Source organism: Syngnathus acus, chromosome 13 (genome assembly GCF_901709675.1).
Source record: "Syngnathus acus chromosome 13, fSynAcu1.2, whole genome shotgun sequence".
NCBI lineage: Eukaryota > Metazoa > Chordata > Actinopteri > Syngnathiformes > Syngnathidae > Syngnathus > Syngnathus acus.
The window spans coordinates 3,010,444-3,031,941 of record NC_051098.1 but is presented as its reverse complement, the minus strand read 5'-3'; the positions used below and the strand labels follow the sequence as shown (position 1 = coordinate 3,031,941).

The following is a 21,498-nucleotide window of genomic DNA, read 5'->3' as shown; positions in this document are numbered from 1 at the left end:
CACACACACACACACACACACACACACACACACAGAACATACACACATTCATATATCTATTAAATCAGTGGTCCCCAACCACCGGGCCGCGGACCGGTATCGGGCCGCGGACCGGTATCGGGCCGCGGACCGGTATCGGTCCGTGGATCACTTGGTATCGGGCCGCCAAGCCGCACAGGAAAAATAAATGAAAACTTTTTTTATCGACGTTCAATTAATTCAGGGCAAGACGCTCGTCCCGGTCGCGTGACATGTTTCCCCAGTCGAGCCCGCAAAGCTAGCAAAAATGAGTAAGAATTTATTTTGAAAAATATAGAAAAATTGGCGATTCTCTCCAAATTACATCCATCGGTTCAGGTCAAGACGCTCGTCTCGGTCACGTGACATGTCACCTCAGTCGAGCCCGTGAAGCAAGCAAAAATGAGCAAGAAACAGATGTTTGGAAAGCTGCTTCGTAAAGGGAAAAAAGCCCAATGAGGAGACTGAAGAAGAAGAGGCTACGACTTGTGAGAAAAGAAAAGCTGCATTTAAAAGAAAATTTCTGGAGTACTACTTCAAATATGGATTTATCGCCACAGGTGACTCTGACGCGCCAAGCCCACTCTGCATAATATGTGGCGACAGGCTAGCTAACGAGGCAATGAAGCTTCCAAAACTGCTTCGGCACATGGATACCAAGCATCCTGCGTTTAAAGACAAACCTTAACCACTTCGGGTGTCATTGTCTCCGATAACACCTAGATGGGACCGGCTTGTTTCTCAGAAGCAAGCTCAGTGCTCCCACTAATTCAACGTAATGGTGAGTTTTATTTTTAGGTCGTTTATACTTGTTTTTATGCCAGTCGTATCATTTTATTTCATCGTATTTATATATTATAAATGTATTATTTATTTATCTAAATATATTATTTCTTTATATAAAGAAAATATTTCTGACACGTAACCGGTCCGTGGCGCAAAAAAGGTTGGGGACCACTGTATTAAATGATTTCCTTCTGAACTGTAAATCAAGGTTAAAATTCAGTATCCACTTGATGATTGTCAGTTTGGAGATGTGAAATCTATCCAAAAGATTCATCTGGAAATTGGTATCAAAATTAAATGTGACATTTAAAAAAAAATCCATAATATTTCTGGCTCTTATTTGTATCTTGATCAAACTGCTTCATTTTTATCTGAATCTTTCAGTCCAAAAACTTGGAATTAGTTTTGTTTCTAGCTGACTGAAACAAACTTAATTTTAGAGTCTGCCAAAATCTTTATTGACCCAGTGCCAGTGTGAAATTTATTTTAAAATGTTTTCATCCAAAATCTCCTTTAACCTTCAGCTCCTGCTTTGGATGGATTGGCTTACTTCATTTCCATGGTGGCGTCACAAGAGAGCATCACCAAACCTTTGTGGCTGCACAAAACAGTAAAAGCACACTTAGTTTTCATATTTCAAAGGCTGAGTATTCATGTTTTAAACGATTGTAGATATTCATTGTATAATCTAAAATAAAAAAGAAATACGTAAATGATCAATTAAATCAAGTGAAATAAACCAGCAAGAATTCTGGCTTCCACAAACCGGTAACATGATCCTGAGGCACACAGACTAGTCCTGTCATTTTAAGAACATGCACATTTAAGTAAAACGGTAAATGGAATGCACTTGTATAGCACTTTATCTACACCACATGGTGCCCAAAACGATTTACAATGCCTCACATTCACCCACACATTCATACACCAATGGGAGGCTGCTGCTATGCAAGACGCTGCCAGGTCCACATTGGGAGCAAATTGGTTTGGTTCAGTGTCTTATCTTTGTCTTCTTGTCTTGTCTTGGACACTTTGACATGGTCACCAGGGTTGAGGTTCAATCCCACAACCTTAGAGTTGAGAAGCGAACATTCTTCCACTGAGCCATGCCACCCCTGTGCAACATATATAAAACTGTCCACAGAACGGTATCTTACTACTCCATACTTTCTCCCGCTATTGGCAAAACAAATTGCTGTCAAGGACACCAAGATTGATTGTAGATCAACACTTGACTGGATTGGGCTACACGGCCCTCAGTAAGAAGCTTGATGAACATCCGTGTGATTGCAATTCGAAGAACAAAACAACCAATCACCTTGCTCTTTGCAAGATGTCTTCAAGTGACAGACGCATTAATGAAAAAGAAAAAGGATCGGCTCAGAAATTGTTGGGACCACAGTTACCAGGTAAACAAGTCAAACATTGTCATAACATAATCTGCGGCACCTGCAACGTGTCAAACAAGTGTACATGTTTGCAAATGAACATGAATGATTCAGAAGTCTGGGAGAAATTGAACTCTTTGGCATCATAAATACGCTCAGAAAAATGCTGACTGTGACCCAAAAACATCACCAAATGAATTAAAATTGAACGATGAAGTTTTATTTTAGTTGGCTGAAGAAAGAGAGTGACTACTCCATGAGAGGGTCTGATCGGAGGGGTCATGTACCAAAGAATCTAAAACGACAAACTTTCAGTGACAAAGTTGTTGGTCACCTCCCTGACAAAGGCCCTTTGACCTCGATTGCTCAGTTTAAACTGGCAAACAGCTTGAGGAAGAGTTTTGTAGTTCCATTCTTCCAATATGATGGACAATGGCACTGTGGTCATTGGTACTTTAAAAGAAGTATGAACCTTTCATAGCCCATTTTGTGCATTGAGAGAATTCTCTTCCTGAGGTTCACAGACATTTTCTTTGACTTCATGCTTAATTTGTGCTCTGACATGCTGTCAATGGTTGAACCTTTACAGTGTATATACAGTTGTGTACCACTGCAAACCACGTTGAATGAACACATTTAGCACAGATGGGCTCTTAAAATGAAGAAACATCTCAGTTATGGATACAGGGTTTATCTAAGCTTCATTGCAAAGCCTGTGTATCTTTGAGACAATCAAAGATTCCAAAAAGCAAAAGTCATTTTGAGGTAATGTGTAGAATTTTTAAAGAGGGATTCATGTTCAAATAAAATGTGGAATTATGTGCAAGTGTCCAAGTCAATTGAGTTTTGCTGAACGATAAAATTTCCCTCAATCATAAGTAAATTCAAGTTTATTTTTCCCCTCTAAGTCCGTGGGTTTGAACTGTTAAGACGTGCAGACGGTTGAAAGTAGAGATGATGCAATACCTGTGCTGTTTGAATTCCGATCTGACCTAGGACACAGTCATCCTGGTTTATGAATTCATCATGAAAAAACAAGGGGGAAATACCAAGCTGAAGAGAAAACAAAACAGCAAAGAGGCCATTTCTAATACATGTATGATTATTATTTACATTTTTTTTGCAAAGTACAATGTAATGGAACCTACCTCTTTGAAGAGGCGTCTCCCTGGTATCGATATAGCGGTAAAGCTGACTCTCGTACCACTTTTCCGAACCCTTTGGACAATATCCTCATGCTCCATGCACTCTACTGGTTCTCCGTTGACCGCCAGCAGTAGATCTCCAGCTATCATTCCTGCCTCTTCTGCTGGACTCCCCTTGTCCACCTCCCTAAGAACATGAACTGAGCCATATAGACAATTCATTTTTTTAGAACAGAAAAATGGTTTCGTTGTGAAAGATTGGAGTAAACATTGTTTTGACTGAACAGCTATTATTTCAGATAGCAATGAAAATCCACAACTGTTGCACAGCTATTTACCAACCCCACCACCAAATGGGCTTCAATAACATGAGACCATGGATAAATATATATATTGACCCTGAATATATATGATGTATTTAGAGAGATGTAAAATCAAATGTCACACATGAATATTTCCTATGATCAAACAAACTTAAATATGAGTCAAAAACAATACAAGTAAACAAACTGATGCTATTTATAAAATGCTATTTTAGATTATGTTTTATTATTAAGGGAGAAAACAAATCAAACCCTCATGGCCCTAAAACTTGTTGGGTGATAACAGCTGAAATCAAGAATTTTCTATTACTGGCAATAAATCTTTCTATATCTTTGGAGATACAGTGAAGCCTCGGTTTTTGACCACAATCCGTTCCAGAAGGCTGTTCGAGAAGTGAATCGTTCGAATTCCGAATCATGTTTTCCCATGACAAATAATGGAAAAACATTTTTATCCGTTCCAAACCAAACAAAATGCTTTTTTAAAGCATTTTTTCATTATTTTACACCATATACTGCATAAATAAGTGAGTAGGTAATGTATAAATAAATAATATAAATAATAAACTGAATTAATAGAGTAGGCTAGGCTGGGGAATGTATTGCCGTATCTGTAGCAACTCGCTTGTGTGTTTCACTCTAATAGTAAAAGATATCTTTTTAGATTGTGAGGGGGAAAAAAAGCACATCAAAACGTTTTTTTATTTTTACCAATGAAAGACAACAGAGTGCTCGGTGGCGCACTGGGTAGCACGTCCGCCTCACAGTTAGGAGGGTGCAGGTTCGATTCCACCTCCGGCCCTCCCTGTGTGGAGTTTGCATGTTCTCCCCGGGCCCGCGTGGGTTTTCTCCGGGCACTCCGGTTTCCTCCCACATCCCGAAAACATGCTTGGTAGGCCGATTGAAGACTCATAATTGTCCCTAGGTGTGAGTGCGAGTGCAAATGGTTGTTTGTCTCTGTGTGCCCTGCGATTGGCTGGCAACCAGTTCAGGGTGTCCCCCGCCTACTGCCCGATGACAGCTGGGATAGGCTCCAGCACGCCCGCGACCCCCGTGGGGACTAAGCGGTTCAGAAAATGGATGGATGGATGGAAAGACAACAGCAAAAACGTTTTCTTAATTTCAACAAACAAAAACAAAAAAAAAATGCAGAAATTCTAATGAAAGATAACATACAGTATACGTACTGTATCAAAGTTCGTGTACAGCAAAAACAGCAAAAACATTTTCTTTCTTAATTTAAAAAAAAAAAAAAACTGCAGAAATTCTAATGAAAGATAAAGTATACGTACTGTATCAAAGTTTGTGTGGATCGAGCTTATTGTCGATTTTGTCATGCAAAACTCCCGCGCAAACTCTGACACGCACACCGGACTCATATTTTGCGATTAATTTTTTAAATTCAACCGTTTTGCGCACTATTTCCTCTTTTCGCCATGATCAGCTTTACTGCTCCCACTTGCTTCCTTTGGAGGCATGATTAGAGTTGATGCAATCCTCAGAGTAACGAGAATGTAATAACGAACGGAGTCAGTTGGCATGCATGTCCTCTCGGGTCATCTCGCGACGTTCGACAAACGAAATTTCGTCCGACATCCGAAACAAAAAATTCTCTAATTTTTGTTCGAATACCGATTTGTTCGAGAACTGGGACGTTCGCAAACCGAGGCTCCACTGTATCTAAATATATTTTAAAGAAATTCACTTGCTGATGTTTTTTGTTTTGTTTTGTTTTGGTTTTTTCTGTCATTATGCAGATACCAAATGCGCTTTAGCGTGAGGTTCGCAAACTGAGGGGCAAACAGGATTTCTGGTAATTCATGGTTTCATCAATCACTGCAAGTCATCCAAAGCCTGTCGAAGTAAAGCAGCCCCAGACTATCACACTACTACTCCACACAATGTTTGACTGTTGATATGGTTCTCCCAAAAGTGTTGTGAATTATTCAGATGTGTTTTGCTAAAAAAGAAAAAAAAAAGCGAAGCGAGGAAGGCCAGTGGGTCATTAGACATTGTCCTGGGGTGATTTGTGACCTCAATGAGCCGTCGTTCTGCTCTTGGGTTCATTTTTGTAGGCTGGCAACTTCTCGCAAAGTTCCCTACTGTTCTATGTTTTCTCAGTGTATGAATAATGGCCCTCACCTTGATTTGTTGGTGTCCTAAAGCTTGGCAATGACTGTAACCATTTCCAGACTAATTGATGCCAGCTACTTTTTCATCTGTTCTTTTGAGGGGTTTTTTGCATCTTGTCAATTAGTTGAAGCTTTTTGCAATCTTATGACAGATGCAATTTTTTCAAACAGGTTGTATTTAAGGGAGTTCCTGATTGAATAGGTAATCAGACATGGATGTGGTCATAGAAAATTAATTGATAAATAGGATTAACCACAGTAAATAAGTTGGGCTAATACATTTTCACACAGGGTCAGGTAGGTTGGATAGCAGTAAAGATCAAATTGTTCTTTGTCCAAGGACATACCGAGATGAGGCTATTTTTATTCAATTTTCTCAAATGACTCCTGTTATTCCCGTCATGAATGTCTTACCTGTTCGTTGTATATCGAGAAGCTTCTCTTGCCTCAGCAGGAAACCATATCCATCAGGTCCTTTAACCAGATGCATTGTCTTTGCTGAGTATGGAAGATTATAGTCGACTGCCAGCACAGGCAAGATGGGCATTTTCCTCCTGATGTAGCAAGACTCGCTTTCACCATCAATAACCAACACAGTCACAGAGTCTGCACTCTTCTTCAACTGAGAAACAAAACACACTGAAGGACTTATAATACAGTAAATAAGAGAAAATAATTTCTTACTGATTTGTTGATGAAGTTGTGTGTGAGATTGGATGTCCTGACACCATTTATCCAGACCAATCTGTCCCCACTTCTGACTCCAGCTTTCTCTGCTGGACCACCAGTTCCGATGCTCAGTATGCAGTGTCGTTTTAGAACTGCAGACACATTAAACTTGAGTGTAATTTAACTGCAGGTCTCTTGATTAAAGCGGGAAACTTCCACATTATTTCAAAGTACGTACGTTCGTAATTTACACCGAGCTGTCTATTTTAATGCTGTAGTTTTGATAAATACTGCATATGTTTCATGTTTACGTAACCAATGAGCTATATTTGATCAGTGTTTTTTTAAATATCAGATTCAAATCAGATTTTTTATCCACATTTGGAAGAGGCCTAATTTTGACTTGAAGACATCCAATTCTATTTGGGGTTTTCCTCCTATGCCAATAGCCAAGTTGTTCTGTACAGCATAAATGCAGCCTTTTACTCCATTCCCTAAATACTGGATTAGTGAGGCCAATCGATAGTGGATAAGGTTTGGAAATTCATTCAATTCATTATTGTCTCCCTTTTTTTTTTTTAGTTTCCAAAACCCAGGTGTTTGAACAGGAGTGTGTAAACTGTTTATATCCATTGTAGCATCCAGATTTGATATCTGTCTCGCTCTGTCTCTCTCTCGCTCTCTCTAGGTCGTCCACAGCCGAGTCTTCCATCGTTGCTTCCAGTCATCCCGATTCTCCATACATCTGGCCATTTTGTTAGTGTTCAGGGCTCCTGCATCCCTCTTGAGTATGTCCACGTATGCTAGTGTGGGACGTCGTCTTGACCGATGTCCATGTATTGGTTCCCATAGCACCAGTTAGCTGGCTGGCAGCTCTCGATGCCTTCGGCAATGTCCTGCTAGTCTCATTCTCCTCACAGCAATCTTGTCGCTCACCCTAAGTCTTCCCTCGTACAGGATTTTGTTGGTTACATATTTGATAGAGACGATATATCAGGCAGCCGATTGTGCAGCAGAGCAAGGTTGCAGAACTCCAGAAAGTCGTCGTCGAGATCACAGTTCCTCAGGACCTCTGGTGGTATGTCATTCGGACCAGTGCTTTTTCCCACTCTTACTATAGATTTTCCCTGGCCAGCTCTCCGAGTGTGAAGGGACCATCGTTGATGTTCAGGTTTTGGAGAACTGATGGTATTTTTCTCTTCCTCAGCTGCTTCTGCTATTTCTCCCAGCAGCCTTTGGAAGTAGCTGGTCCAGGTTGTCACCCTCTCCTCCGGGCTGTGTCCCTCCACCTGTCCCTCCTTGGTCCTCTTCCTTAGAAGGCCAGGGTCGTTTGTGAAAGCTTTCCAGTTACTATATCGGATGTTGGGACCTTGTTTAGGGACCCTGAGGCTCAGGTGAACTCTCATTGAGACCATGCGGTGGTCTGAGCCCTCAGAACTGAAAGTGCTCAGCGTTCATGATGGAGTTCCTCCACTTCTTCCTCACTAGTATGTAATCTAGCTGCCGTAGCCTTCCTGAGGGTCGGTCTCGGAAGGGCCACCTCTTTCCTGTTCTCTTCCGGAAGATGGTATTTGCCGCCAGTAGCTTGTGTTCTGTGAGGAAGGCAGTGCGGTAGGTGCTGCAGCAGTAGGTAGAGTCATGGCAGGGAAAGGGTGCGTCCTCAGGTCCTAGCCTTGCATTGAAGTCCCCAAGGATTGCCAGGAGCTTGTGGCTGGGATGTCACGGACCGCTCTTACAAGGTCCTCAAAGAACTTTTGCCTCATGTCAGATGGCGCCACGTTTGTGGGTTAGTACACGACTATGACTGTTACTGGTTTGCTGGGCCTCGTTCTTCCACATAGATGCAGTGATGAACGTGCATCTCTCGACTGCGATACAGTATCACGCCGGTCATCAGTATGCACTCTCCTGTGTTCTTGGACCCTCAGGATCTCCACACCCTGTTCCTCAGCACAGTGTGCAAGTTCTATTAACCTTGCCTCTTCTATCGCTGTGCATGCATTGAAGGTTCCCATAATAAATGGTCTCCGACAGCACAGAGTGCATTGGACGGGGTGCTGTGTGGCTTCGTGGGGGCACTGCAGGAGTCTTGGTGGTGGAGAGGCTGTGTACCGACAGGAGGAGGCTTACGCACTCTGCTCCTCTTTTCACTCCAACTAGGAGGGCAAGCAGGTGGCAGTAGCTAAAGGCAGAGAGTAGCAAGCAGGAGCAACATGTAACACACAACATGCACTAACTACAAGCACTTCTACACAATACCGCGTCACACGCACCCTATGCGCAAGCGCACACAGATTTGATGGTTTGTGGTTTTTATGTACCGTAATTTTCGGACTATAAGTCGCACCGGAGTATAAGTCGCACCAGCCATAAAATGCCCAAAAAAGTGAAAAAAACCCATATATATGTATATAAATCGCTCCTGAGTATAAGTCGCCCCCCCACCCAAACTATGAAAAAAAACCGCGACTTATAGTCCGAAAATTACGGTATGTTTATAGTATTTATATACCGTACACGACGACCCTGATTATAAGACGACCATCTCTTTTTCAAGACTCAAGTTTGAAAAAAGACTATTTGAACACCACATACATTTTTTATACAGAAAATGATTACATCTGAAATAAATGATTATAACAATATATTCGAGAGAAAAAGCATGTTATTTTGCCTCATTCAAATCATGCAAAAACTGTCTATCACATCTTAATATCTGAACATTTAAATATGTAAACTAAAGTACAATCACATTTGTAAATGAACAGCTTCTGGTTTTTGAAATGTAAATAAACCAATCTACTCTGATAAAACAACAAAATTGCAATAAAGTCATCAAAGTGAAGTTTAACTGTAACTGTAGTCTTGAAAGAAATCTGAATAAGGAAAAACATTGCAATAAAATAATGCAAACTGCTACCGCTATTGTTGGGGAGCCTGAGGACTGTATCGGGGGTTGGCTCGGATGGTTATGCTCTTTTCGCCCCCGGGTGTCGGTCAGAACACAGGAGGTAAGACGTGGTTCAGTTTTGATTGCTTTACTGAATTATTGGCAAAAAAGTAACAGGCACTGTTGCTCATAGGGGCATACAGGCAAACTGGCAAAAGGGTATAGGCAAACGTTTGGTCGTATGGATGTGAGAGCAGGTGTGTAGTGTACATGGGTGAGTCTTTTGGTGTGTGAATGTGATTCTTGTGTGTGTGATTATTGTATGAAGGGCGTGTGTGCGCGTGTGTGGTTCTGCAAGAGACAGAAATACAGCACGTAAGTCAACGCTCAACTTCTGATGTCACACAACACTAGTAGACGGCACACATTACATAACTAACTGCGCGTAGCGGTTCCACTATAGTAAATAACCATGAATGAAATACTCTCGGCAACACACCAAACATAAGTCATCGAGACAACAAAATACATTTGCTGGCGACCGTTAGTCACCGTGCCACTGCGTAACGGCTGTAGTCATGCGTGTACGATGCGAGGGAAACTTAAAGGAGCGCGCCGGAGCTGTCAATCAAACGGTACGCACACGAAGCAAACCGCGATTGGATAAACAGCACAACAGTGGACAGTAGTAACAATGAGATGTATATACTCACTTTGTGTCAAAGACGCACACGATCACAGCAACATACTCAGTCGATACCAGCAACCTTTAACTTACCGCTGCGCACAAGTGAATGGGTATAATGTCTAGACTCCGAATGTAAGACGACCCCCACTTTTTCAGTCTTATTTCAATGCAAAAAACATTGTCTTAAATTCGGGCCAATATGGTAGTTTTTGCAACTATGAACTGTGACAGAACAGTTCCATCAGCATTATAGACCACCAAAGTGCAGTAGGTGATTCGTGGTCACTGTTAGGTATGATTATTGATATATTTTGTGCTGGTACCTTTCACTGAGCTCAGGGTCATCCCCAGGCCAGAGTGCTGGTGCCGGTTGATGTGACACAGTCTGGGCCGACAACAAGGGCCTCCCTTGTAGGCTGTAGCCAGCATCTGTAGGTCCACACCTGAACAAACTGCCTACATTGAACACAGACAATTGAACGTGTCGAGAAAGTATGCATAGCAAACAAGGGAACTGTCAGGAAACACATCTGGCACCTACTCTACCTAACACCCAACAGTCACAAGACGTGAAATCATACACTTTTGGTTTTGTTGTTTATAAAAGTGACCCTAACCCATGTTATAACAACTGTAAAATGTGTATTTCTGATACCTGCTCATAGTCAACTCTTTTCAGCACCAGAAGAAACAAATGTTGGCCGCATGACTGGATCTTCCTTGCCACCTGTCAGATAATTTGCAGTGTGACACTTTGGCGAGCAGATGTTATGCATACAAATTAGTAGTATGGAATTCATTTGAAATTTGTTATGGTTGCAGTTTGCTGGTCTGTCAAAATACACTGCATCATGCAGTATGTTTTTGGCTCCAAAATGTCTTTCAAGCTTATTCAGAATTTTGTGACTGAGGATCGGGTTCAAATTAGTATCGAGGGTAGTTCATTTGTTTTGGTAAGACTTTGGGGAGAAGAAAGCTTGGACATAAAGCGAAAGAATGCAAACATGAACTTCATGGTATCTTTGACAAAGCAGAAGAAATTACATTTTCTTGTGTTTTGATAAGAACCATTAGTATACTGCAGAGTAGACCCTGTGATGTCACTTTCAGGGTCTCTACAGGTGCATGCCACATATTTTGAATACATCCATTTATTTCAATTTGTTTCAAAAAGTGAAAGAAACTTGTGTTATATTAGTTCTCCATGCTCAAAGTGAAATATTTAAACCATCCATCCGTGCATTTTCTATACCGCTTGTCCCCAAGGGGGTCCCTTTGTTTAAATTTTAATGATTATGATAGAAACACACACATGCATGCATAGACACACACATTTTCAGATGAAACATTGTGTTGAGTTGTTTTTGTCAATGCTAAAGTAAAAAAATCATAAAACACTGCAACACAAGACTACATGCAAATTTTAATAATTATTATATATATTTATATATATATATATGCATACAAATGATATATACTATATATATACACACACATACACACGCATATATATATATATAATAGTTAATCAGACATCTATTTAATTATGTAATGGTTCATTTATTTATTTGATTTATTTAATTCCGTATTTATTTAATACAGGAAAATTAATGAATGACATTTTTTACTTCATGATGCACTTACCGTAATTTTCGGACTATAAGTCGCGGTTTTTTTCATAGTTTGGGTGGGGGGGCGACTTATACTCAGGAGCGACGTATATACATATATATGGTTTTTTTCACTTTTTTTGGGCATTTTATGGCTGGTGCGACTTATACTCCGGTGCGACTTATAGTCCGAAAATTACGGTATTTATTTAATTTTGGCATGTTCGATCCTCCATACATTAGAGAGAGAAGTAAAGTATATCACTCGGGAACAGCAACGTTCTTTGATTTAGCAAACTCTTCATCGATTCCCTTGAAGACAAGGTTGTATTGTTTAATAATATGAGAGTTGTGGCTTCTGTTTTGACTAGACTTTTAAAGGAACACAATTGTAAATGGAATGCTAATGTAACAGTTTGCTCTCAGGAAAAAAAAAAACTCTAACCTTGTAGAAGTCCATGTTGACCACATATTCATCATTGACCTCCAACACTCGGTCTCCCTCTTTAAGTCCACTGTGCTCAGCTGGGCTCCATGGGTCTACATCTGTGATCTGCAAGCCTTGGTTATCTGTGGCCCTCTGCAAGTAGAAGCCAAAATTCTGTCCCTCTACACGCCTCAACTGGTGGAGTTTGGGCTGAAGATTTTGGTCTAATTCTGGACACAGGTTTATCAAAAAAGTTCAGCATGGCAGGGTGCAGAGTGATGCACCATAACTTAACATGACCTTTTCATAGAAACCATACCAAAATCATCAGTGATGACCAGAGCCGGATTATCGATCCCCTCCTTCGGATTGAAGGTAAAACTGTCAACACAAAAGTGGAAAGAAAAGTCATTGCTGCTTTACATAGAGATACATGCAACATATAGATACATCAAGGACAGTGTTTACAAAACCCATCTGCTAATACGGAATCAGTAGCCTAGCAATATAGCATATATTGCTCATTCTCTCTCTCTCTCTCTCTCTCTCGCTCTTCTGTCTCTCTCTCCCTCGCTCTTTCTCACTCTTCTCTCTCCTCTCTCTCGCTTGCTCTCTCGCTCTTGCTCTCTTCTCTCTCTTGGTCTCTCTCTCTTTCTGGCTCTCTCACTTAAACACTCAACAGCAGACTTGAAGCGGTCGAGATGAGAATCAACATTAACAAATTTGAGACCATGGTACTTTGTTAGAAAACCATGGAGTCCCAAGGACTCCTATACTCCAGAGAAACTAGCTGACGGTCAGCCTTGGAATGCCTTGGGCTGCCCGGGATGAATTTGCTGGGGAGAGGGGAGTCTGGGTTTCCCCTACTTTAAGTTGTTGCCCCCACGGCCCAACTAAATGGATCGACAGGCAGGCGTTTGCTGGAGTCACCGTTGGATCATTAATCAGTATATACAGTATGGGGTATATTTATGAGAGACATGGCTGGTCTCTTAAAATTGACTAATTTTCAGCAATACAAGCAATAGGGACTGTAGAATGTTACAATATTTTGACAAAAGAATGTGACAGACAGATGTTATTTAAAAAAAATTGGGTACTGTTTTAAAATTTGAAAATACGAGTCCTTTAAGAGATTTGCGTCGCTTCAGATTTGGAAAACTTTAATTGTTAAAGACACTGAGTTCTCTGCTCAGATAAGAGCAATCTTACTGTTAGTTTAAAGTTTAACTTGATAAAAATGTCATCACAGTTACACTGTATGTGTATGCAAAGAACGCAGCGCACACTGACATCAGCTTTTTGTGTAGCTTGTTTTTGGAGATCAATGCTGACAGAGTGTTTATAATGGATCGTGGTATTTTTAAGTCACACGTAGCGGACACTTTATTATCATATAATGAGAGCCATAGATGTTCTGGCTTTATTTTGCTATTTTGCTTAGCCAAATAATTAGACACATCTGTCAGTGCAGCTCTAAACTACAGAAACAATCACATATAATATTGTTTATTTTTTTATATTTTGTATTTTTATTAGTACCACTCAGACTGACAAATGTGGTCAGACATTCACCATGATGTTTGCAGTTGATATTGCTCGTGGAAGAAATCCTAAATATATAATGAGAGCCATAGATGTTCTGGCTTTATTTTGCTATTTTGCTTAGCCAAATAATTAGACACATCTGTCAGTGCAGCTCTAACCTACAGAAACAATAATATATAATATTGTTTATTTTTTTATATTTTGTATTTTTATTAGTACCACTCAGACTAACAGATGTGGTCAGACATTCACCATGATGTCTGCAGTTGATGCTGCTCGTGGAAGAAACCTGAAAGAGGAGGCGGTATGTACTGGAGTGTTGATGGATGGATGGATGGATGTCAGTTACAGCATTACACAATGTTTCTGAATGAAAGGGAAGCAACAGGAAGTGCACAGCAGAGGTGAAAATAGAGAAGGAGCAGGGAGATCATTTAACACAAGCTATCAAGCAACCGAAGCATCAGCTCTGCGTGATGCAGTCATTGGGTAATGAAATGGACGATATGAGAAACTGAATGACTATTCAGTGTGAGATAAGGTTATGTTGTGTGTGTTCTTCTCACTGAAATTTGGCTCCCAGACAATGCCCTGAACTCAGCTTTGTTGCTGCACAACAACCACTCAACAACAGTTGGTATGTGGATGTGCTAACAGTTGAAAACACCGTTAAGCTGATATCAAACGTAGATTGTAAAGCGCAGAACGTTCTACTTGTTTATTCCGATGTAGCTACTCTCTCAGCTCAGGTAATGGCACTTTCGGATTTGCATGCAGCAGACGCCAAAATGACGATTATCAGGGATGAGAATCTTCCGCGGATTTCCGCGTTTTTTTTCGTCGAAAGTATCATTTTCGTGAATCGTGTAGAACCGTTGAGAAATTGTTTTTATATGGGGGGCTGGCAGCAGTATTGCGACAACAGCCGCCTTATTTTCGGCAGCATTTTGGCGCTACTTTCGTCACATCATTTGCCTACTCATTTGCCTAATTAGCAAAAGTTTTAGCCAGCATGGCGAAAGTTTTAGAGAAAAAAGACGAGGATCGTGCCAGGGAAATAGACAAGTTGAAAGGAATCAGGAACTGCTTCAGATGGGCAGGGGCTTGAGAGCAGCGTCATCTTTCAACTCGGAACACAAAGACGCTCTTAAAGCAATGCGACAGTGAGCGCCCGGCGTGCTGCGGTTGCGCGATCGAACTAAATTAAGCTCCCTGCGCACTGAGGTCCACTTAAATTTTGGAAAGTACATCAGGACTTTAAAAATATTTTCTAAATTTCAACGACGGCTCTGTCACAATAATGCAACCAGCGCGGTGCAGTTGCGCGGTCGGCGACGCGCTACGGTTGCGCGTTTGGCGGTGCGCTGCAGTTGCGCGATCGGACAAAAATGCGCGAATGAAAAAATGCTTAAAGTCTTGGAACGGATTAAAAATCTTCCATTATTTGTAATGGGAAAAATAGATTCGGAATTCGACCAATTCGTTTCTCGAACCGCGTTCTGGAACGGATTGTGGTCGAAAACTGAGGCTTGACTATACTATATTCACCTTGGTAGCCCACCAAGCAGGAATATTTTTTTAACAAAACTGTTGAAATTGAGTGATGAAATTAATGGTTTTGGGGTTGCTATACTGCCAAAATCCAGGAGTTTCCAGGGAGCTTTTCCCCCTGAGCCCCCTCCGGGACGTTGCCCCTGGCCCCCTGTGGCCCACCTCTGATAGAGATACATCAGGCCCTGAGCAGAATCCACCCCCAAAAGGCAGCTGCAACAGACACCATTCCGAGGCGTGTGCTGGGAACTTGCTCATAGGAGCTGGCCACCATCCTAAAGGATACCTTCAACCTGTCCCTGGTGCAGGCATTTGTCCCCAGCTGGTTTAAGTATGTCCCAAAGAATACCCAAGTAAGATGTCTCTATGTCTAATGTCCAGTGTTTGCGGTGCTATATATAGTGTAGCTACCGTAACGAAATATTACCGTAATTTTCGGACTAAAAGTCGCTCCGGAATATAGGTCGCATGAGCCATAAAATGCACAATAACGTGAAAAAAACCATATATAAGTCGCTCCGCAGTATAAGTCGCATTTTGGGGGGAAATTTATTCGACAAAATCCAACACCAAGTACAGACATGAACGAGCAACAACAGGCTAAACGATAGGTATGCTAACGTGACATAAACACAAACGAAGAGCTGAGAACGGGCCTGACGTAACATTCAGAGTTATTAAAAAAAACTATTACATAAATAACACGTTTATAAAACCATCTGTGTCACTCCAATTCATTAAATATATCGATCGTCCTTTGTCAACAATGGGTGCGCGCCGCTGACGGCGCTTGCACTTCAAAATATTCCACAGGCCCATATAACGATATATAAATTAGATATCAAATAATTATATAAGCAATACTATTATCAAACCATCTGTGCACTCTAAATCATTAAATCCATCGATCAAATTCCTCGTCCTTTGTCAACAACGCCGCGCGTGCGCCCTGACGTCAGTCTCGTCATTATTCCACAGATCTAGTATATAACTATATTGTAGCGTTAACAAAGTACAAGGAAAGACGTGGGTTTGGTAAACGGCTCTTTATTTAACAAAACCAACTTCCAGGCGTGTGGCGGCGTGGACTTCCAGCCACGGAGGTGGAAGAAAGCTCCATAGAATAGGACCGGGCGTGCGTAAAAGCCATGTCCGAGCCCCATCCACCGTCCCCGGACAGCCACCCGGCCGAGCGCCGGCCCACGACTTCCATCCACGGAGGTGAAAGAGAGCTCTGTAGAGTAGGACCGGGCGTGCGTAAAAGCCATGTCCGAGCCCCATCCACTGTCCCCGGACAGCCACCCGGCCGAGCGCCGGCCCCCGACTTCTATCCACGGAGGTGAAAGAGAGCTCCGTAGAGTAGGACCGGGCCTGCGTAAAAGCCATAATAGTTTTTCAAACCTTCTGTGTACTCCAAATCCTTAAATCCTTAAAACTCTTCATCCTCCGTGTCACTTAGAAACAAAGCCGCTAATGATGCCGGTAGTACGTGGGGCCCTTCGTCATCTTCGTCATCCCGTGATCAATCTTTGTCCTTTTTGTAAACAACCGCCACGCCGCGCCGTGCTGCTGACGTCACTTGAAATTCAAATTACAGTAATCCCTTGCTACATCGCGGTTCGTTTATCGCGGTTTCACTTTTTTTTTTTTTTTTTTGAAAATTCTTGAAAAAATTCACATATAAGTCAGTCCTTATTATAAGTCGCCCCCCAACCCAAACTATGAAAAGAAACGCGACTTATAGTCCAAACATTACGGTAGTTACTCATCACTGAGTCCCACAACGCCTTACAGCTTCTGGACAACAATAGAAATCCAATTTCAGAATTATTACAGAGAATCAGTCTATGGCATTATTTACAAAGTAAACTGTTTATCGATAGTCACCACAAGCAAATTTTAATTTCAAATTTTAATTACAATTAATTACAAATTTTTATTTTAATTAATTACATTTTTTGGTAATCAGGTAGCAGCATTGATTACATTGTCCAGTCTGTTCCCCTACTACTTCATTGTTTATAAAGACACAATTCAAAGGTCACTTAGTTGTAATTCTCTTTACTACATGGACTTGACTTGAAACAAATTACATCAGACTCTCATTTAATGAGGTGTAGTAAAGTTTGTCTGATTGGAGTAGCCGTTCCGTGACATCAGCAGCCATTGCAGGTCTTCCGCTCAGAGCAAGAATGATTTTCGTCTTGTTGGCTAACAGCCAATTAGAGTGCTGTTTCCCCTGCAAAATATGCTGGGACTTTTGTGTATTTTCCGATTTCCCCAACAGACATTTACCCTGTTCCCTGTAGGAAACATACGATAAATGTTTCTGAGTAATTTTTGAGGTTTGTAAAAACAAACACAAACATGTTTTGCGGAACCCCTGAGATATTCTTGGCAGACCTATGGCCTCCCCACGGAAAAAACATCCTCGCTCAACAGTGAGCCGGATTGAGATGGTTTGGACATGTGCAGAGAAGGGACAGTAGATATAGTCTTGACAGAAGGAAAGAAGCAAAGCACAGGAACAAATGCAGCTGCCTGGTAAGAGGTAGACTGAAGAGGAGATTTATGGATGTTGTGAGGGAACACTTGGACTAAGCTTGAGTGAGTGCAAAAGACAGGTGAAGGAGAAATAGAGGAGGATGTGTTTCTGTGGCAACCCTTGCAAGGATAAAGCCAAAAGCGAAAAAATAAATAAATACAGTAATCCCTTGCTACATCGCGGTTCGTTTATCGCGGTTTCACTACATCGCGGATTTTTTTTCCAAATTTAAAAATGTAAAAGTCAAAATAAAACTTCTAAATTGAAGAATTATGGAACAAAACTTGCCCACACGCCAGCAGAAGGCAAGGAGTGCCCACACAATTGCAGTGTGTGCACTTGTACCACTTTATAAAAAATTGTTATAATAAGAGTTCTAAAAACATATTTACAGTGTTGTACCTTGTTATAGAAAAAATGTTTTAGTAATAAAAGAGTTCTAAAAACATTAAATTCCTTTAGAGGTCCGTTTTCGCGTGTTAGCACGATCGCGAATTAGCATCTTTCCGCTAACTCGTTAGCCTGCCCTGTACTTCTTGTTAATATGTTACACGCACACATGTATAAAATTTATATTTTCAATATTTATACAAAATTTTCCGTATGTTATTTATATTATTAATGTATTATTTACATGTTACATTATTTAATGTTCTAATAATAAAATATGCACTTAAATGGTTTCATATACATTTATTGACACAAAAATGTACGGATAAAAAAAAAAATTACAGATGAGAGGGTGACCGTACTTCGCGGATTTCACTTATCGTGGGGGTTTTTTGGAGCCAATTATCCGCGACAAACGAGGGATTACTGTACATAAATTAATTAATCAAAGATGAACCTTTTGTCAATATTGAGCCTGCAAAATTGCGAGAATAACTCAGATTCAGAGGCGTAGCCAAGCCGGGGCGAGCCGGGGCGGCGCCCCGGTTAGGGCTCCCTGCGCCCCGGTTGGAAAAAAAAAAAAAAAAAAAAAAAAAAAATCGAGCTTTTTCGATTCTTCATTTTCATGCCGTTTTTTTCTTTCGGTCTTGCGCGAATGTGCTTGCGCTATTCTATGTGCGCGATGTTATCCATTCACCGTTTGCTTCCCGGACGTTGTTTTAGCGATCAGCGAACGGCGTGGGTGATGTTCGATTTTTTTTCCTGTGGGCGTGCGCCCCTACTGGAAAAATTCCTGGCTACGCCTCTGCTCAGATTTGTTAGAATTGAGTAGACAACGTCCAGCATATCGAATGAGCAAACAGGCGGCGGCTGCTAAGGTGGCGCCAACAAGCCTGCAGGCAGTGGGCTTTCTCCCCCCTCATATGGAGGCTGAATGAGGTCACCTAATGATTAAAAAGAGATTTTTCATCCATAGGCAAGCGATCTTGCGATTACTCAATAGCGGCCATGTCAACATCATGACGTCATCAATTCCAACATGGCGCCATGCATTAAACGGTCGAGAGCGGCATTATTTTGGCAAATACAAGACTACATACAAAAATGGGGAAACCAAACTAATGGGGACACCAGAGATTCACCAAACTTCACAATATTGCTCCCTTTCCCCATCAAGACCTCATTGTGGGATCTCTGGAGGTACACTTTAACACTGTACCATTCTGAAGCATTGTCACAAAAACCATTTACATTATAAAGGCATAACTTGATTCAGTCCTAACCCAAAACTGCTCCTGGGTAGCACATTCCGCTCACTTTGACTTCTCAATCGTAAACTGAATTCTGCCTCTAAGAAGTTGACACCAAGAATTTACTCACCGTGGAAGCTCAATCACATCCTGGCGGCCTATAGAATACAAAGAACAATAGTAAAGGGTATCATCTACACTTGCTCGAAATTTATTTAGCAACTAATTGGAATTATGTAGATTAAAATACAATGGATACCTTGTTATTACCACATGACAACTGTACACATCTACCCACATCTTCAGCTAGTTTAATTGGAAGCAATTTACCACAAAGATTAAATACTAAAAAAAGGTAGACAAAGTGGCCTTACGATACAACACGGACCCATTTACTCTTGCTGTCCTTATCTAATGACTCACCTCGAGATTATATTGTCACGGATCGGAATGGAGCAGGGCGACCAAGTGCAGCTTGGACCAGGGTTTATTGACGAAAACAAACTAACAGACTCGGTAAACTGACATAACTCACTAACAAAACCAACAACAGGACTGACCGACAAAGACGTGAAACAAAAAGACAGGGTGACATTAACAATGATCCGACAGGGGAGTGACATGCAGACAGGACTTAAATACAAGACAGGTAACAAGAGGCAGGTGACTGTGATGAGAACATTGATTGTGAGTTGACACAGGAAGGGAGGGGCGAGTACACAGACGCGGACAGAAACCATGACAACCTACATATAAAACAACCAGGGACGAGTCGTGACATATATTTTTGTGACTATGTGCTGTACTGCAATCAAATAAAACCAATGAATGGATCCTCCACTTCTGATCACTCTTGAGCCCAATTAGTAGTATTTTATCTGCAAACTTACTCTAAATACGAATACTATTTTAAGCAGTATGATAATGATATTTATGTTCAGGTGAAGTAAGGGCAGGGCAGTTTTTGCTCATTTGCAAAATGGTGATGACGAGACTGACAATGTTGAACTGTCATGGTGTGTGCCAACAGTAGAGGGAATGATCATGTATTTTTCACAAAATTGAAACCCAACAAACCCCATAAACTATCCATCCACCCATCCATTTTCCTTCAATAATCAAAACAACATCTTGCTGCGTTGCAGGGACATCATTGCCAGCACAAACGAGGCATATCACAGCCATGCACGTCAACAACTTACTTTTACTGAAAGCGGCTTTCAGTTGAAATAGTGGGAAGTGCTTTGCTCAGGAAAAAAGTGAAAGAGGAAGACAGAGCTTACCAGAGATGGACCTCATGCTGTTCCAACTGTGCTATCGGCTAAGACTGAAGTGGACTTGAGAGACTGTCTTTGGAGTTGAGGGATAATAAAATACTTTATCAGCAAGTCAGTTGGAGACTCCTTTCTCAACAACCGTGTTGTTCAAATATTTACCAACCGTGTGGTTCAAACAACTCAGAGCCGTGTGCTCACTGCTCAGAGTGAGTGTGAAAGAAGCAACACAATAAAGGTTCATTTTTGATCATGCTCGGACTTTTTTTTTTTTCAAGACAAATACAGAATGACACTGTTTATGCATTAAAGGGAACAAAATGAATGGATGAACAATTTGGTGATAAAAGTAATGAAGAGTAGACAAGGAAGAAATCATTGACAGACTTGACAAACTTGATAGGCGAGTGATAGTCACTTATGTATACTTATTGGATAAAGAATATAAAGGAGAATAGAATATAGAAAGATGTGACAGCAATAAGACACATATAGAAGAAGCATAGAACAGACAGAAGGGGCAACAAAACAATGCCCCACACTCTGAAAACTGCTGGGTTAAACATTACACAAAGTGCTGGGTGCAAAAAAACTTTGGAGAAAAGCTGAGTATTTGTCCCAGATGTTGGGTCAAAACTTTGGGGTAAAAACTAAAACAATTTCTAAAAAGAAACAGACAGAACAACATTGGTTGCATTTCCTGACACAACCTACCCAGGTTTATCCTGGCTTGGGACCGACAGTGGCTGGGAATCAATGTATGACCTTGCCTTGGGTCCCAACTGAATGTTACCACCTGCCTCAACTGGGATTTGAACCCCCTTATGTCCAAATTCTTTTATTTATTTATTTTTAATTAATTTA

The 21,498-nt window shown here is 41.1% G+C and overlaps 2 protein-coding genes across 2 annotated transcripts in view; one reads left to right on the top strand and one right to left on the bottom strand.

Moving 5' to 3' along the window:
* The window catches only part of nlk2 (nemo-like kinase, type 2), a 61,664-nt gene extending 60,057 nt beyond the window's left edge, over window positions 1–1,607 (top strand). The window contains exon 9 of the mRNA XM_037268421.1: window positions 1,329–1,607. Coding sequence (XP_037124316.1) covers window positions 1,329–1,418 — 90 coding nt within the window. The 3' untranslated portion in view covers window positions 1,419–1,607. The remainder of the gene's footprint in view (window positions 1–1,328) is intronic.
* LOC119132866 (Na(+)/H(+) exchange regulatory cofactor NHE-RF4-like) lies at window positions 1,135–20,836 on the bottom strand. The gene is made up of 11 exons (XM_037268440.1): window positions 20,644–20,836; window positions 19,491–19,518; window positions 12,396–12,457; window positions 12,095–12,306; window positions 10,695–10,766; window positions 10,363–10,495; window positions 6,477–6,613; window positions 6,207–6,414; window positions 3,341–3,537; window positions 3,159–3,245; window positions 1,135–1,402 (listed from the first exon to the last, which is right to left on the bottom strand). Exons 1-11 carry the CDS (start codon window positions 20,657–20,659, stop codon window positions 1,373–1,375), a joined length of 1,182 nt encoding a protein of 393 aa, XP_037124335.1. The 5' UTR covers window positions 20,660–20,836; the 3' UTR covers window positions 1,135–1,372.
* Between the last annotated feature and the right edge of the window lie 662 nt (window positions 20,837–21,498).

What these genes read in the sequence shown, in the direction of transcription:
- LOC119132866 (XM_037268440.1), bottom strand. An exon ending in GACCCTGAGCTCAGTGAAAG is followed by an intron (nt 6,614 to 10,362) that starts GTACCAGCACAA and finishes ATGTGTCTGCAG; the next exon opens with TTCTAAAACGACACTGCATA. An exon ending in TCGGAATTCAAACAGCACAG is followed by an intron (nt 1,403 to 3,158) that starts GTATTGCATCAT and finishes TGTTTTGTGCAG; the next exon opens with CCACAAAGGTTTGGTGATGC.